The 19,562-nt window shown below is 33.9% G+C and overlaps 1 protein-coding gene across 8 annotated transcripts; it reads left to right on the plus strand.

The window, feature by feature from the left end:
• The first annotated feature begins 2,989 nt into the window (after window positions 1-2,989).
• Window positions 2,990-12,454, plus strand: LOC111372391. Of its 8 annotated transcripts, none has more exons than XM_022994729.1 (9): window positions 2,990-3,387; window positions 3,622-3,755; window positions 4,374-4,527; window positions 4,650-4,802; window positions 6,135-6,299; window positions 6,416-6,598; window positions 7,260-7,446; window positions 7,550-7,808; window positions 9,559-9,833. In XM_022994729.1, the coding sequence occupies exons 3-9, from the start codon at window positions 4,506-4,508 to the stop codon at window positions 9,700-9,702; spliced, it is 1,113 nt and encodes a 370-aa protein (XP_022850497.1). In that variant the 5' UTR covers window positions 2,990-3,387; window positions 3,622-3,755; window positions 4,374-4,505; the 3' UTR covers window positions 9,703-9,833. The 8 variants fall into 8 exon arrangements, with proteins under 8 accessions (XP_022850497.1, XP_022850498.1, XP_022850499.1 ...); XM_022994730.1 differs by having other exon boundaries at window positions 2,990-3,321; XM_022994731.1 differs by lacking the exon at window positions 9,559-9,833 and adding an exon at window positions 11,939-12,454 and having other exon boundaries at window positions 2,990-3,755.
• The last annotated feature ends 7,108 nt before the right edge of the window (window positions 12,455-19,562 follow it).

Below are 19,562 nucleotides of genomic sequence, written 5' to 3' on the forward strand. Positions count from 1 at the left end.
GTTTTCTCTCTTGTGCCAGCAAGAATAATGAAAATCATCTAGATATCAAACCCTAACCATGTATTTATATAAACCCATACGGATTTGACCCGATCCGGTCCAATATTTAATTATTCCATTTAATTAAACCCGGTCCGTGAATTAATTAATCCAATTAATTAATTCGGGAATATAAATAACAAATCCAATTAATTAATTTATCCAACGATTGTTAAATTAACCAATTGGCAATTTGCAATCTTCCAATTCTCTTTTGTGTGTAACCCATTAGGTTCCCAACCACGATACCTAACGATTTGAAATATTATTTTGATCTAATCAAAATTGATAAATTAAAACACCCTTTTAATTTATCGTCAATTCACACTCATCGTCCCTGATTGACATCTAGCAATGTGTCAGGGCAATACATGTGACGGGAAATGTCATGTGGCGTGACAAAATCAAACTCGTTCGTTTACCGTAAAACTATAATCCCTTCGTCAATATGATCCGATCAATTACGAGATATAGAAGTATGTCAATCTCGATTATCGATCATAACTTTCACTCCACTATTAAGTCAATATAAGTCAAAAACTTCTTTTCGACTTATGAGTACACATTGGCCAATGATTTCATCAGCGACTTAATTGAACGAAGCGCAGATCATAATCTCCTACTATCTAAGAGTGACGAATCCTTTATTGATCAATCACAACTTTCATACGATTCTTGACGTACCCGAATAATGTCGTATTAGCGACCCTTTACAGAGCAACATCCAACACCGCCAAAGTATAACTGTCCTCGTATAAGGTACCAGGACGACCTCAAGTCAAAGGACCAATTCCACTACCGAATGTTAGAGATTAACCACTGACACTCAGATAGTTATCCATGTGGAATCTCTCGGCGGGTCTTCAATGTTTTGTTCTATAACAAAACATCCACGTATTCATTTAAGTGTCACCACATTTTAGCTTGTGAGATCAGCTACTTACTTCACAAGTAAGAAATGTCACACATGATGGTCTATCCGTAATAATGATATCCGTATCTCGTTATTACTTACGACCACGGACGATTTAAGATTCAATCAGAGATAATTTGTATTTCACAATCACAACTCCTTGTGATTAACAAATTACGGAAATTTGAAGCTACGAACTCTATTATTTATTTAATTTTCTATTAATTAAATAATAAATTTGTCATTAAATTGCATTAATTATATATTAAAAGTATTTATGTCCAAAGTTGATTGGACCTAGAGTATAATACTTACAGAAAACCCTAGGCAATGACCTTGGTTGCCTTGAGCCAGGGCCGGCCCCGTCTTTTTCCGTTGTGTAAATCTCTACCTTTCAAACTATTCTATATCTGTCCTATTTGTAAATGTATTCTCGTGGATACCTGCTCTACAAGATGTTATAATTATATATAGGTAATACTGATCTAGTCTATGAAGAATTGGTATTCAAGTGGAAGTCATACACGTCAAGAATTGGGTGGAAATATTGGATACTATGATTCTAATTCAACTAAAAAACAGTAGGTGAAATTTAATTATAATCTAACCTTTTCGTTCTAATCCAAAGATTAGCAGCCAATTTAAAATTATCCAAAACACGTGCTGTCCTATTGCTAAGTTAATTTCAAGATTACTCAAAATTCTAATTATTCTTATTTTCTTTTAGTTGATTCTAACTTAATTCGAACTTTATCCAAAATAACTTTTTCTCAAATCGAAGACTTTTAATTAATTATGACATACGAAACAAGTCCAATATTAATATACTTATATTTGCTCTATCAAAATCTTATTTATTGGACCCAGATAAAATAGGAATTTAAAAGCTTTTTCATTTTAGTCCCCAACTTTTAAAAATATAACAAATAAAACAAATAAATTTTACTCTAAATTTTTTTCATGTGTTACAAAGGCGATGGCGCTAGATTTCCCTTTCTTCTTTCCTTTTTCTTTTTCTTTCCCTTTTCTTCTTTTTTTCCATTCTTTCCCTCGTTTTCCTCTTTGTATTGGTGGTTTAGAGTTTTGTTTGTATAAAATAAAATTGGGTTCCATATAGTGCTACTTAGTGCTCCACTAAGTACAAATTGCAATCAAGTTTGGCATTTTTATTTTATATAACATTTAATAATTAACTTCCCATAATTGAAAACTAAACCCAAAAAATCTATTTTATTCATCTTAATTCCTTATTTAATACTCATTTCATTCTTTGTGAACAATTGATTTTGGTCTATTCAAAACAACATCTTGAGTAAGTAAAAAAACTAAAACTTAAAAAACGTACCTACGTACCCGTGTCCAAAATTTAGATTTTTTTAGCCATATATCCGTATCCTATATTTTAGAAAATAGGAGATCCGACACTTAGATACGTATTCGTAACGGATACGTGTACCCGAATTCGAGCATCATAGGATTTAAGATTTAAAAACGTGCTAATAAATTATACATTAATATAGTCACACTCCACTATATATTTAGTATCTTTGAATAAATGTAATTATAAATTATTAAAAAACTATCTTTATAAAATAGTAGTAGAGTTTTAGAAAGGGAAAATACTTTTAAACTTAAAACATTAAAACACCTCTTCTTCTCAACTGAGCGATCATGTATTATGAAAAGCACTTTGGAAATATGTTACCAAAATCAGCATGTTTTCTTTTGTTTTAATTTTTTTTTTTTTAATATTAATGAAATTATGTTAAATTTTATAACACGTATTTACGTATCCTAATGTTTTAAAAAAAGTCATTCGTATCGTATCATTTTCGAATTACGTATCTATGTCGGAGCTTCTTAGGTTAGGCTGGCTTAAGGTGATTTTTTAATGGCCAAACCATCTATCTTCTTCCATAAAGGACCCAAGTGCTATAAACTCGAAAGAGTTGAGACTCAAGTGCAACCTTACGTAGGTGTTGGGGACTCAGCTGTAAGTGTTCCTCTTGTTCACTTTGACTTCTAAAGGAAAGGATAACTGAGAAAGAGTTGCAAGTAAAAGTATACGAGAGAGAAGAAAATTGAAGTTACATATTGCAGGTCTCATGTCATCGGTCAGCCGCTGTTGAAATTTTGCAACCACATGTAGTATAGAAGTAGAGGACCAGAGTATGCACAGGCATTTACCACTTTTTAGTTTTTGAGTTTGGGCTGTGTTTAAAACAAACCCAATAAAATCCACGAGATTTTTTGGTTGCAAAAAAATCTAAAACTGTGCTGATTATGACCAACCAGCCCAAAAGGTATGATATAAGAATAAGAACAGCCTTAAAATGCAAGACTCAGCCGGACTGAGGTTTAACCCTGAGGTAAGTTTAGATGCAATCCTTGACAAAGTTCACAAAAGTTTAAGCTTTGAGGCCTTAAGGCATAAGGTTTGGATGCTTTGCTTCTGTTTTTTTGTATAGCTGTCAACTTCTCTTTTCTTTTCTCCCAACTTCTTTCTATATTCTCATTGTTGATATTTCCTAATTATTATTGTTATTTATTTATTTATTTATTTGGCTATTAACTATTTAAGATTTGAGAAACCTTAAAAACTTACACTTGAAACATCAATTCTCATTATATCGTCTGACAAATGATCCCTTGACTTTTAATATGCTTAGCTTCGGTAATGGAACAGAGGCAAGAGAAGGCCACAGTGCAGCACTTATTGGCAAACGGCTCTTCATATTTTGTGGATGCGGCAAATCTGAGGACAGTGAATTATATTATGATGATCTCTATATATTGAACACCGGTATATGCTTCTTACTCAATAGTCACTTTTAGGTGGTTGATCGCATTTTGTTTGTGGATCGGTTTTTATTGTCTACATACTTTTTCTGTCTCCTTTCTGATATGTAAAATATACAAACACCCAAACATGATAATGGAACTAAAAATCACTTAATAGGCACTGAGTTGTCAGTAGCAACAGAGTCCTAAATCCCAGTACTCCTATTTTGTGTGTGTGTGTGGAAGGGGTGGAGTGGATGGTGATTAATAACCTGAATAAAAACAATCTTCCTTTGGATCAGCAGCATGTGATATATTATCATTATCATTATCATTGTCATCGTCGTTTATTTTTCAATCATCTTTAAACTTGTGTTTTAATTTTAAATGTAGATTTTGATTTTACATTAGATTGCTGCTTGAATTTGTTAGTAGCCAAGATAGTTGCCTTGCTTGTACGATTTTGTTGTTTCAATGGTGAAATTAAATGGGTTTTAGATAAAACTCCATCGAAATGGATATTGGATGATGAACTGAATAAGAGAAGTATTTTAGAGACATTGCCCAAGCATAACATTTTTCATACATAGGTAATTGGGCAAGATTCAACTTTATGAACTTTTTCTCCCCTCTTTTGCAGAGACATTTTTGTGGAAACGTGTGGTACCATCAGGCACTCCTCATAGTAAGCGCAATAGTCATACGTGTTCGTCTTGGAGGAATAAAATCATTGTGATTGGAGGTGAAGATTCTTATAATTATTATCTTTCAGATGTCCACATACTCAAACGCAGGTATCATCGTAATCTCATATGTTAAATGTCAATGTCATTACTATTTCATTTATGGTAGGGTGAAGCTTTATGCACTATGTAATGCATGCTTTGACTTTCATTTTGGTTCCTTTTAATAATAGATACTCTTGTGTGGTGCAAGTTGAATACCATGGGGCAGCTGCTACTACCCCGAGGTGGGCATACAACACTTGCTTCCGGCAAGAACTTGTTTGTCTTTGGGGGTTTTAATGATGAGCAGAACCTCTATGATGATGTTCATAAGCTGGATCTTAGTACGTAAATTTTGTGATGACCTGCAGCATTTTTTCCATGTATTTTAGTTTTTCTTGAATCTCAACCTTTGTTCCCCCACTATTCCCAAATGAGTGGGAAAAGCTTAAGAAAAAACATAAAAGAAAAAGAAATAATATAGAAGCTTTATTCCTTTTGTTGCTGGAAGACTTCTGCTCGAATGAAATCTAACACTGTCATTTTCGCAAATTGGGAAAATTTGACATTTTTGGATAACATCAATCTCTCAAAATCCAATAGTTTTCTGCCAAGCTTGAGTTCAAAATTTCCAAGAACCAAAATGATAGGCATACAATATGGACCTACTTGAATCTACTTTGAATTTTCACAGAAATAGGATTCAAAAGCAGCATGTTTTCAGACTAAATCTCTGTCTGAAGAGTTTGGAAACTACGCGAGGTCAGTTCAACCCAAATCTTCCAAGTTGGTTCTTTGGAAACCATCTTATTAATCCACTTGGCATGCTGTTTATCGAAAATTTAGAAAGTGCTGAAGAGAAGTATTATGTGTTTGGCAGTCATATTTGTTTACAAAAATGAAATGGTAGCTAGAAATTCCATGGACGCATTCAGACATCATATTTTCTCCGCTATCACTTCATTAGCTTTGTTGTTTGAGTTGTGAAAGTTGAGGCCTATTTCATATTCAGAACATCAATCCCATAGTTTGCAGCTTGTTTTTGGGACAAAAATGTAGACAACCATGGGTCGCTTCCATTTTTCCTTTGGAGCAAGGTTTGCGCTTAACTGGGTTGTAGGGATTGCCTAAACTACTGGTTTTTGTGCTTTCAGAAAAATACCTAATTTCACATTATCTTTTGGAGTAATTAAGTCTCTGTTTGGTTTAGGTAAAAATCAAATTTTTAGATTTAGATAAAAGTTGTTGAAATGTGTTGTTGAAAATTTGATAAAAGTTGTGGGAACATGAATTATGTGGGTGAAAATGAGTTTTAGAAAATGGGGGCCAAACAGAGGCTAATGATTTGGTAAGATCTGACTTAAACTTTTCGTTTTCTTCATATCTTTTTCGGGTTTTAACAGTTATCTGTAAGGATTATACTGATCTGCATCATGGCAATGTCTTATCTTGGATTCAGAAAATAATTTTAAATTTTTTAATACTTTTATGTGGGGCCATATTCCCTACTCCATCGATTAGTTTAGAAAAATATTATTTGGACATCATTTGATAGATCAATGTGACTCATCAATGATGATGATCGTTACTTGAGTGGCATATGTTGACTACTTTTGGCTGATTCTGAGTGTGAAGTATAGAACCTTTGTTTTTAATCATGTAGTGGTTTAATGTAGAAAATGGCAGATGGACTAAAGTGATAGCTACTGGCCAGGGTCCTTCTGGCAGATTTTCTATGGCGGGTGAAAATTTGGATCTGCAGAGGGGTGGTGTTCTGGTAGTTATAGGCGGTTGCGATAAGGATCTTGAAGCGCTGGATGATATGTATTATTTACACACAGGTATGGGTAATGTTTTCCTCAATCGTTTATTGGAAAGTCACATTCTTTGTTAGTATGTTTTGAACTAATTCCTTATTATTCTATGGGATCTTGTACTGGGAACTGTCCAACACCAGGCCTTTCTAGGGAGAATGAACGAGATGAAGGGCGAGTGGTGAAGTTATCTTTGAGGAAGCAGCTGAAGTTGAAATGCCAAGCGCAGAACATTGGTGCTTCTGCATATGAGCCTACTTATGTGGGAGTTGAACATGATGCCACTGTTTACCATCCTGCGCCAATTTCAAGTTATATTCCACCTGGTAAATACAGTTTGATCTGTTTTGGATTGAATTCTCGTTAATTTTTGTTTATTTTTATCTTATACATTAGATTGATTGTATTATCTCTCACTCTCACACACACACAAACACAAACAAAAGGAAGGATAGAAAAACTTTACAACCACATAATTGAGATAGGTTGGTTAAATAGAATTGTATGTTCAAAATACTAGAAGTCTGTTTCATCTATACTGCCTTCGATGGTAATCTCTCTGAGGGAGGCTCATTTAAATGACTGAAATCAAGAGCAGGGCTAGTGCAACTTTCCCTGAATCCTTTTGCCTTCCACGACACATAGGGTATTGCCACTAGTCCTCAAAATGCCTGATGTGGGAACATATGCTAAAAAAAGAGAGCAAATTTGGCATTTCACACAAGAAAGGATTTGGGGAAAAGTTGATGACCATTTAAGTTGAAGTTAAGTGCGGCATTTTGCTGATTTTATCAATGATTATTTAGCTTCCTAGTCCTCATTTGTTTAGATAGCCTTCAAATTCATTTAGTAGTAGTTTCGTTTATGAAGATGTCATAGTTCACAGATGTGGCATTGCATTTGCTTGGGAAATGGAACTGTATTTTGCATTTTTGAGGATAATTATTTATTAATTTTCCTTTTAATGACATGCTCGCTCAAATGCAGGTGGACAGAATTTCTATTTAGATGAACACGAAACTTCTCTGGGTAAGAGAAGCTTCCAAGCTAAAGTCATCAAAAGCTTTCCAGACAGATATATGATTGAAACCATTATTGATGGAAAGCATCTCTGTGGACTGTTATTTTCCAACAAAGCAATCCTGAAGAAAACAGTCAATGATGTTTCCAATAGGTGAGGTTTGTTCATGTATCCTAAATCTGTTGACTAGCTAGACTGGCTTAGAGCTAGTACTAATATCAATGTTTGATGGAATTTTGTATCAAATTCTCATAAGGAAAATAAAAGCTACAGAAAGTGACGGCAATCAGCAAAATGATAATCATGGAACAGGTGTAGAAAGCTCAAAACATGCAGAGCTTTACATGAACGATGTTATGCAAACTGCTAATGCAGAAATGATAGATCCAGGACCTCATGCCAAGGCTGAAGCTGCTTCTACTGAGATGAAGAGTCCAGCACCTCAAGTTCAGATGGAAGGTGCTGCTACAGAAATGAAGAATCCAGCACCTCTTGAATCTTCACTGTCCGAAGAGGTTATTCTTCCATCTCATTTTTCTTTATAAGAAATCTTTAACAACTGTGTTGTTACCTGCTCAAACGACTTTATCCTTCCCTTTCTGCTGCTCCCCTTTTTCTTGTTACCTGTACAGACGACTTTATCCTCCCGCTCTTCACTTTTTCCTTCGATGATATGTCACCGGCTTTCTTGTTTGCTCTGTAGCTGGAAAAATCTTAATTCTATTGTTTACATTTTTTATTGCATACAAATTGGAATTCCATGTGCTAAATCATATCTCCCCAGTGAATGTTTATCATGTAAATGGTTCCTGAGCCAGTTCAAACCTTGTAATGAAACTTTAATTTCTTAAGACACCAAATATTTTCTGCACCAACTCTTATGATAAAAATGTAAGACGCGAAGCGGAACCTGACAATTGCATTTGGTTTTTCAAGTTACTACGAGCTGTAAAATTTGTCCTAGCTTTATTGATTTATTAACGTGTCTATCGAAGAGAGCTTAAATCAAACAGATGCCGAATGCCAACTTACGAGCTTCAACACAGATAGTTATTCAAAAAGAGAGGCGTTGCCATAATGTTGGCAGTTAACGGAAGAGAACTTTGTAAAATGAAGCATATGTGCAGTGCTGCTCATCCTATCTACTAAAAAATAAAATAAACTGTATTCTTTACATTCTGCTAATTGAGACGCTAAGTCATGAAATTTGATGAACAAAAGCTGGCTGGTATCACTACTTTAGAACCGGTGCCTAAGCAACTGCAAGAAAACCATAGCTGGATAACTTCCTTCAAGGTGCCGGTGTGAAGCTCTTTCTTTAGATTACCAGGAATATCTTTGATATATCAATCTGCATCCGTTTATTAGCTCAGTGCAACATTAAACCTTAAGCTGGCATATTTCTGCTACAGCCTCCAATTTGCTGAAGAGGCGTTTTTGGGTTGGCTCACTTTCATGGGATTGTGACCCTTAATTGTGGTCACTGTAGCATGTGTACTGTGGCATGAAAGAATCAATTTGGATGCCATATTGCCATGTTTTCGTGATTCTCTATTTCTCTTCATATTGCACCTTAAAAAGAAAAATATAGAAAGAGAAGGGAAACAATAACTAGGGTGCTTTAGGAACCCTTTATTTCTACCTTCTGTTCAGTCAATATGCATGGCCTCTGCGACCTTGGCTTTCAGTTGAATTGAGAAGTATAAGTAGATATTGCAAAAGGGAAATTCAATTTTATTTACTCTTTTTGATTGGATGATTCTATAATCAAGTTTACAAGCAAAAGTGAAATAACTGAATCTGAATATATGATCAGATAATCTACATCTACCATTTATATTTCGTGATTTAGATTCAAAGAGTAAACCTCGGCGTTTGTGATATATTTTATCCATGAAGAGAGTATTTTTAGCCCATATTTGACCCACATTTTTCCCAAAATTCATTTTTCCAAAACTTATTTTCAACCACACATTATTGAGTACACGTAAACGCAAAACTTTTCATTATTTCTTAACCACATATTCTCCAAAAAACTCACTATTCCAAAATACATTTCCTCCAGAAAATGAGGCTCAAACAAGGTGCTTAATTTGATGTTCTCCGGATCTTTTGCTCACAAGTTACGTTTGTCAATTGTCACCATGATCCTTGACTGTCGATCATGTCACCAATATGATGATATCAACTCACTCAGTTTCTTGTGTGTAGATAGGCTTGTCTGACTGGAATTTTTAATCATAGTTTCTGTTTTGCATTTGTTAGCTGGTTGTTAGAGCCTTAGAACCCTCTGTGGCACCTGATGTGGACATGGGAAGTCATGGCGCAAATTATGTCATCTCCAATGCTGAAATCCTTCCAGAAAATGCTCCTGCAGCTGAGGATCATGACACCCCTTTGTTAAACTAAGGTTCCATAACATACACTAGCTACTGCTGATCAAGTATGGAATCTAAGATGCCTTATTTCATATGTAGGTTGGCTTGAATGAATAATATGTTGGATGAATTTTGTGAATAGTGACGCCAAAATAAGTATAATGATGGTTTGTAAATCCGTGCCGAAAATTGGACAGAGTAACGGCAAAGAAAACACAAACAAGAAGAAGAAGAAAGTAGGGACAAAACCGAGGCAAGAGTTGGACTCTTTGTCCTTAAGTCGAATTTGCCCCGCAACGGTGCCTACGGATTTCGGCAATCGACTCCCAAGATACAACGGCTACACTTGTATTTGTAGCACTCCAAAACACAAGTACAACAAACCAAATTTAGGCTTATGTACTCCAAGGATGAAATGAAAGAAAATCAAAATAAATGAAATGATTTTGATTTTGGATATAAGAGAGGATGAGAGACGTTTTGCATATCAAATTGTGAGGAATAGGACACCCAAAGGGTCCTATTTATAGACCATGAAAGGGTGTGGACGAAATGGTTGAGGCCAAACCATGCACCCTTTCTAAACAATGCACCTTTATGAAAAGGTGTCTATTCACTAATGGCCTTTATGAAAAGGTGTCTATTCACTAATGGCCTTTATGAAAAGGTGTCTATTCACTAATGGCCTTTATGAAAAGGTGTCTATTCACTAATGGCCTTTATGAAAAGGTGTCTATTCACTAATGGCCTTTATGAAAAGGTGTCTATTCACTGATTTTCGTCCTTTTTCGTAATTTCTCATTCATCCGATATTGATTTTCGAAATGCCAAATATACCAAACAATTTTGCCTAAACGGATTGAGTCGAGCTTTTGAGTATTTGGCCGAAGTCGATACGAAGTCACTTTAATCGATTTTCAATTCTCGATTTATTTAACCAATATCCAACATAATATTTTTAGATAGTCCTGGGTTTTCAACTTTAGCTGCAATAACACACCAGCATGCATGGCTAGCTTGAAAATAAGTTGGGATTTCGAAGGGTTGTTTATTTGTTAAGTTGAATGGACTGATACAACGTTTGCATGGTTTTCTCTAATGCTCGGACCCTTCAAAATAGTCGTAGTGCCCGTGTTGGACGCGACACGACATTGGCATGGGTATGAGATGTGTGTTGGATCCTCCAAATTTCAAGCGGACACTTCGTTCTTTTTTGCTTCTCTTTCTTTCTTTCCTTTTTCCCCCCCTTTGCTTTCCCTTTTTCTCTCCTCTTTTTCGCTCTCTATAAGCTTAGCGTCGTCGTCGAGAGGGTGGAGAAAGGCAGCAACGCTAGTTCTTCCCTTCTTTTTCTTCCCATTTTCTTCTTTTTTTTCCTTCTTTCCCTCTCTCTAATGGTGATTTAGGATTTTGTTTTGTTTAAAATAAAAATGGGTTCCATATAGTGCTATTCGGTGTTCCACTAAGTTCAAATTATAATCAAATCCCTCATTTTTTATTTTATATAGCATTTAATAATTTCCATAATTGAAAATTAAATCCCAAAATTCTATTTTATTCGTCTTAACTCCTTATTCAATACCCATTTCCTTCTGAATAATTTATTTTGGTTTATTCAAAATGTGATCTTGAATTAGTAAAAAAAATTGAAGTTTAAAAGATGTATCCACGTATTCGTGTCCGAAATTTGGACTCTTTTTAGCTATGTTATCGTACTCTACATTTTAGAAAATAAAAGATTTGACACTTAGATATATACCCATACCTGAGTATGAGCATCATAGGTTGTCTTTCGCTCTGAAATGGTTTGTTCAGCGGACACTGCTCTCCGGTCATGGGAAATTCGATTATCATCTATCCAACTTTCTTCATGTGTAACAGAGTAATTTGAATGTCTTGTCTTCATTGTCTTATGCTTGACTTGTTCCGAATTGTAGAAACTTGAACTAGTTGATTTCAGTTATCCTTTTACTTGTCAATATTAAATATCTGGATTCATTTTTTAGCTTCAAAAAAGTCATTTAGTTACAAGTTAAATAAAAAATGAGAAATCATATCGTACGTATGTTGATTTGTTTTCCCTTTGCATCATGTTGGCAAGGTTAAACTTTGTTGCCTTAATGATAATGTCTTGTAGGCCAGTTGCTTCTCCTCTTTTTCTTTCATAGTTTATTATTTTCTTCACGAGAGATGGATATAATGACTAGAGACGGAGTTGGACTTTGTCATTCTTTATTGTTTGTATCAGCGTTTCCTTTCCTCACGCTAAGGGTGAGACTGACCTGCATCAATTCTTGGAGAACATGCAGAACCTGCGGAAGCACATGCGCAAGAGTTCAAAACTTTGCTTATGGTTACGGAGATGAATGGAAATCCTTTTTGTCCTTAGGAAGTGAGTGAACAAAGTTCATCTATACTTTTCTAAACTTTTGTGCTCGTTATTATCATTAGATCTTTGTTCCTATATTTTTAGGAATCTCGAAAGAATTTTCTGTTTTAAGATTTATGAATTTATTGAGTGGGACGGGTCTGTTTTGGCAACTTATGTGCATAGTTCCAGGGGCTTCCCAATCGAATGCTCCGGGGGTATGATCATCATGAATAATGAAGGAGAATTTGTCATCTTAGTTGGAGCTTTCCAAAGAAAAAGCTCGATAGTGACATTAGCAGCTCTTGGGGTGATTTTTAAACACAGCCTGTTTCCTTAAGCTACGGAGTAGTGCAGTTCCTGTGGATTTCAGTTGTCTGATCCTTGACCATGGAAAACTTGTGGCATCAGATCAATTATTATGGGGAAAATGAAATGAAAAGGAGTACTTTTCTTATTATAATTTAATCCATTAAACTAGTCTCTCTCATCCCTTGATATATTTTCAAATTAAATTGCTAAGGTAGAACGGGAAAATAGGTTGTTGAAGACTTGAAGTTTGATTTGCAAATCTGAGTATTTTACTAGAATGTTAGTAAGGTGATGAGGATGAGAAATTGTGACTTGAGTATTTTACCCAAAATGTCAATATGCTATTCCGTAGTTTATTTACCTAAATTATGAAAAGAGAAATATAATCAACTTACTCTCCCTATAATTTTGTCCTAATTTGATCCAAATTCTGAAGTTCTGGATTGGCATTAACCAAACACCATCTGATGAGTTCTCCGATACATGCTGTCATGGTCGTGGTCATAGGATAGTTACCATGACAATAATCGACACTCTTTAGGTTGTCTTATAATCAGTTCCATTAGTGGATTTTCTACCTTGTTTTGTATTATTTGTTAGGTTAGTTAGTGTGTAGATTTTACTTGGAGCTTCACTCAAAAAACTCCCATGGAAAGGGGAACTCAGTATTTTGCTATTGCAATGTAAGGGAATCGTTGACTCTTGTTTTACCCTTGATAAATGGATGTTGAAGGGTAACTTTTAAAACAAGTCTTATAAATCCTTTTAAAATGGATAACGTGATGGTTATGATGTAGACTACCGTAACGGGGTTATATCATATAAGAATTTTTTAATAAGAAGAATTAAGAAAGAATTGGAGTGTTGAAATTGTTTTAAAGGATGAATATGTTGAGAAAAATGTAGGAAAATCTGAAAACTTAATGAACTCCAAGGCACGAAAAAATTTTATATTTTAAGAGATGTTTCTCCCCTATCCAACAAAGTCACAACTGGAGTATGATAGAAAATCTCTCTCAAAATACAATGGAGGCGTTTGATTTAAATTGTGACTATTTGATCAAACCAAGAAGACATTCGAAAAGAACTGATTGATGCCAAGAGAAAGAGAGAAGAATAATTTTTTTAACGTATTTTGCAAACGAGAATTCGCCCAAAATTTATAGAAATTGAGGCAACCGTTTGAATAGGTGTGTCCCTTGAAATTCTTGCATACATCTGTTGGAAGTGACTGTTAAAAACGAACAGATATACCTATTCAAAGACTTTTGAAAATAAAATTCTTTTTCGAGGGCGTTGCCCCTGAGCCCCCACAGGGGGCACTGCCCCCTCGACCACTGCGACCTGACCAGACAGGTCAATCCCCGTTGCGCAGCGGCAAACACTAGTCCGGGCGGCAACAATGGTTGTGTTCATTGAAGGAGGTGATGGTGGTGGTAGTTGTGTGTTGGAGGTTGTGGTTGTGATTGTAGTGCTGTGATCAACTATTGGGTAATTGTGACGAATAAAATGAAAAAATTATAGTCAATAAATAATATTTGATTTAAAAAATGTGTGATTTGTGACTAAATTTGTAATTATAACTTTGCATTTGTGCCTTCTTGAACGATAAATAAGTCGTGACTAATTAATTTGATAATCTTGTGATCAAAAATAAGTTGCGATCAATTAATTTGTGACCATGAAATAAGTTGTAGCCTATGGGATTGGGCAAATCTCCCGAACCGAACCGAACCGATCGAATCGAACTGAACCGAACCTGATGGTTCTTGTCAAATTAAATACCCGAACGGGTATCTGAATTGAAAATCGACGGGTACAGTTCGGTTCTCGGTTCTAGAGTAAGAACCGAATATTTCTAATTTTTTTTTATATTGAATAAATCAAATTATTTTAATTTTAATTTTTTCTAAACAAATTAAAAATTTGTAAATCCAAATTTTTGGCTCAATAATTTGTTTCATTTCTAATTTTTTAATTTTTGGTCCCATTACCCATTTTATTGTTTCATTTCTTAGCCCAACAAGATCCAATCCACTAAATAATTCTAAACACCTATACTAAAGTGCATAACGTTGTCTCGACTCTCGCATTCACGCTCGTAGCCTCGCTGGCATTTCAAAACCTATACAATCGTCGACCGATACTGTGACCTCCGATCGAAGTTGCGACCTCCGTCGATCGAAACTTTGACCGTAACGATCATTTGAACAAAGTAGTCTACTAGTTTATAGCATTTCAAAACCATTGAATGTATCATTAGTTATATTTATATAATGTTGTTATAAATTTTAAAAAATTTAATTATAGTACAGAATCGAACGGAATCGAACCCGAACGGTTCCATAATTATATTTGGACCCGACGGTTCCATTTACTAGATACCCGAAAATTTTGGTTCGATTCAATTCTAAAGAGAACCGATCCCAACCGACCCGCGTCCACCCCTAGTAGCCTATAAAATTGATAATTTGTGATCGAGAAATAAGTCATGATGTATAAAATTGATAAATTGTGAATTAGCCCCCGTTTGCCCTTATTAATTTCCATTCCATTACATTTTATTTTTCTCACTCATAATTTTAATCATACAATTTTTCATAAAATAATATTACACCTAAATCTAAAATATTTCTTTCTTTTTTAACTACTTATTTTTCAAAAAAAACACTATTTTAACCATTTTCATTTTCAACAAATGGGGACCAAACAGAGCTTATGAACAAGTTGTAACTTATAAAATTTGTAAATTTGTGATAGTGACGTTTTATGATTGTGACTAGTCGTGAGCGAGGGTAGACTTTGGTTGGTTTGACTGGTGGTTGGGCAAAGGATTTGTTATTTGTGGATGGGGTTGGAAAGAAGACATAATTTTGTTCGTTCCTTACACTAATTTTTTGGGCTTTCTTGGTTTAATTATTTAATATGGGAAATTTAAAATTGTTATTTTACTCATTTTAAAGATGGTCAAATTTTTGTCAAAATCTTTTTTTTTTAATTTTTTTTTTTTTTTTTTTAATTAACGGGGTTTTTGAAAATTCTTTTCTTTAGAATAAAATTTTCTACGGGCTTGCGAAGGAAAAATCGTCGATTTGCCTCTTTTCTCTACTTGCTTTCAGATCACTAATGTATGGTTATGTAATATATTTAGTGGGTTTAAGTGGGGGCGAGCAGGGGATTAAGCCCCTGTTTGGTACTCATTTTTGGAGCTAAAAATGCATTTTTTTCCGTCACATCAGCACACACTTTTTGACTTCTACACTTTAATGGGGGACCCGCGATATGATGTTTAAAATGCATTTTCATCTAAAAAATGTGCACCAAACGGACTTTAAATCTATCTTGTCGAGAAATAACAGGCACATAGGATTTGGAAGAGAACAAAAAATGGAATTAATTTAGACCACTTGATTGTGATTAGTTTTAGTTTTTCGGTTGGATCATCAATTGAATTATGGAAGAAGACGACAGCCATTCTTTGCAACATGAACTGAGAAGACACGAGTTCAAAGAAGGCATAAAATTGTGAAGATTTGTGCAACTTTATTTTGATTTATCTTAGAGCTTATTTGGTTTGGATTAAAGTTTAATTTTAATTTAAATTAATGTTAAACAATCAATATTAATTATGCCTTTCATGAATTGTAACGCCTGAATTTTAATAACCCAAAACGTTACGAAACATGAAAATATCAAATGGCTTGAAATAAATAGTTTTAATATAACGAGAAATTCTATAAAAAAAAATTGAATAACATTTAATTAAAAGATAAATTTAAAATATGCGGAACGTTTGAAAACATATCATTCATCAAACATTATTAGAACAATTAGAACTAATTGAAATTTTTAATGTACTCACAATTGAGTAAAAAAAAAATAAAAAAAAATTCATTATTATTAAAATTCTAGTGTTTCTGAAAGTTAAAGTATTTATGACGAGAATTCGTTGGTCCAATAACAAATTCATCCACTGCCGTCTAGCATATTAAATCTTACCTGAAAATTGTAAATAAAGGGGATGAGTATAACGAATTATACTCAATGAGATATTTGCTACTCTACATTCAAGTCAAATATGAAATTACAAATAAATTCTCTTACCAATATACAATGAGAATTATCTTACCATGACAAATGATAATTCTAGCAAGCTCTATAAAATAACGTGAAAGCTAAATTGTGCCTTAAAATATATCACGATTTCTCCCGAAGGAGCCTGAATTGAAATAATTAAATTCATACATAATAATGCATTTGAAAAGATATGGAAAAATCACTAATAGCACTGAGTATCTCACCCTTTGAAGATGAAAGTGGAGCACAAAATTTGCAAAAAACGTGATTACAATTCCAAAGCCTTAAAAAAATCTTAATAATATGGAGGAATATTTTAAAGAAGGAGAGATAGTGGACGTACTAAAGCGTACTGCAGAATGAGGAATTAATTGTAAAATGCTTAAGGTCTTATGTCATATATATAGTAGAACAAAAGTGGTGTGGTGTGAACACTTTAGAACAATCACAAAAATTCGGGTTAATTACCCCCAAAAATTCCGTCCAAAGGGTCCAATTCCCCAATTGATATAAACTAATTTGGAGATTCCCTATTAGATTTTTGGCAAGAGACACATATTCTGTGGACATGTGAAAAAGTGTATGAATTGCACACATAATTCCTATTCTATTCCAATATTAAAACCAATTAAAAATCCAAATTCACGTGATATGCTCCTCTTATGAATTCCCAAAAATCTAAGTATTTAAATGATATTAAATTACAACTAATTGACAACTCCCCAAAATCAAGGCAAGGACGTAAAATCTTCCATTTTCTTTCTCCAAAATCAAAGCAAACAAATATTAAAATAAAACCTACCTTACCTACCATGCCTACAAAGATACACAATTACAAGATCAAAAAAAATTGGCTACAGCGCGATTTCATTCGAAGACTTTAATTAAGTTGAAAACTAATTTTCTTTTTCTTCTATCAACTTCTTTTAATGATAATTTCTTGGTATTGACTTATCTAAAACGACTTTTTCTCGAGTATAATATATACAATTAATTACGAGTTATCCAATGAGTCTAATATTGATATAGTAATTTAGTCCGAATTGACAACTAATATTATTAACTATGTAGTTTTTCTTAATTGGCTATAACTCGAGTTTAACTTATACAAATTAAATTCTTCCCGAGTCAATAATTCGCCATTTATTACGAGCTTTAAAATGAACCCAATATTGGTAGGTAATTCTAACTCCTTCAATAATTAACTATTTGACCCATTTAATAAAGTATGAAAGAATTTGATATTTATTTTCACTTCGGTCCCTCAACTAATAAGATATCCATATAGATCTAAAACAACTATATAGATAATCAATTAACTTGCATGAGGACTTAACCAAACATTGCATTCCTATTAAATGGTAAATAAAATATATACGAATTAATCAAAAAAATTCGGGATTCTACATGGATTCTACAAAATGGGCAAATGGATGAAATATTCAATTTAAGATCAACTTAAAATTTGGAAAAGAAGCCTAAAATGATCTCAAAATGAATAAATTAATCGCATATCTCCAAGAAACGAAGAAAACGGCAACCCTTGCTCCAATCTTATTGAAAAATGACTGGAAGATAAGAATTGGTAGAAGACAAGAAAAGGTACTAATTTGGACCACTTGATTGCGATATGTTTTAATACTTTGGCTCGATCATCAATTGAATTATGGAAGAGCATAGGAGAAAATGACAGCCACTCGAATTGAAACTTTTTTGTGATTTATCTTCATTCAATTTTTAAATGATTAATTTTTTTAATTTAATTTAATTGGTGGTCACTTATACAAGCCCTTTCACGTATAGAGAATGAAGCCCCGCGATTAAAATAATCCTTGATCCCACACGCGCGAGAGTATCTTTTTTCGCTATCAGTTACTCTCTTTTGATTTTAAATTAATTGCCAACTGAGGCTTAGAATAAGGTTTAGGATAAGCTAGGCACACGTTTAGGAGATCAAGATTGTATTATATATATATATATATATATATATATATATTCGACACCTGATTTTTGAATAAAATTTATAATCACCCACCCAATTAACGATAATAAAATATTAAAACCGTGATTCCCTCTAGTTATTAGAATTAAAACATATGATCAACACGCCCAACAAATAACAATTTCTGAGTTTTCGCCTCCCGGGGCACATCCAAGTTGGTGGAACAATCACATTGAGGGGCTCTGAAATCAAGCGTGGAGAGTTCGATTCCTGGTGGAAACCTTTGATCCAATAAAAGGAGGAATTATTGGTGGATTAATCACTATGGAAGAAGGCTCCCTTTGGGGAAGGAGTAAAAGTCGTGTGGGAAGCTGGGAACCAACAAGAGCACATCCCGCAATTTACCTCCCTGAGCTGCTGAGGGGCCGGAAGTTCAGGAACGAGAATATAATCTGGCGCAAGCTGGGACACCTCGTTAAAAAAAAAAAAAAAAAGATTTCTGAGTTTTCCCCAAAACGGGAAGTCTGATTAAATAATTATTTTGTCAACAAAAAGAAAGAGATTTGCTAGCGACCTATACGCATGCAAACAGCTTGCTTGGGACTCGTAATTTTTAGATAATCGAACCATGTTCCGGATAAGGCGAAGTGTCATTGATCAAATAATATATGTATAAACTAATTTTTAGTAAAATTTAAATCAATAAAAAAATACCGTAATTAAAATCAATAATCATCAAAAATTTTCCATCCAATAAAAATCTCTCACATTACTTTCTAGACCATCACAATTTATTTATTTATTTATTTACTTATTATTATTATTATTATTTTTGGTTTAAGATAGAAGTTGTGCTATGCACACATCTAAGGTTGACATCTCGATTGACAGTCTTCTCATAGAAAAAGGAGCTATGATTATGTAATTACTTGCGGGCCCCCTTCTTCCTAGGGTGCTATCAAAACCCCTAGATATCTCCCCCAATTTAAAAAGAATAATATTATTTGCAGTCGCTCACTACAGCAGTCGTCCTACGTGACATACACATGGCAGGTAGTTATTTTATACATTAATAAATAAAAAACTACAACATTAATATATCAAATAATTACTTATCATGTGTATGCCACGTAAGACGACTACCACAGTAAACAACTACGGATAGCATTACTCATTTAAAAATTATGTGATATAC

Source organism: Olea europaea, chromosome 23 (genome assembly GCF_002742605.1).
Source record: "Olea europaea var. sylvestris chromosome 23, O_europaea_v1, whole genome shotgun sequence".
NCBI lineage: Eukaryota > Viridiplantae > Streptophyta > Magnoliopsida > Lamiales > Oleaceae > Olea > Olea europaea.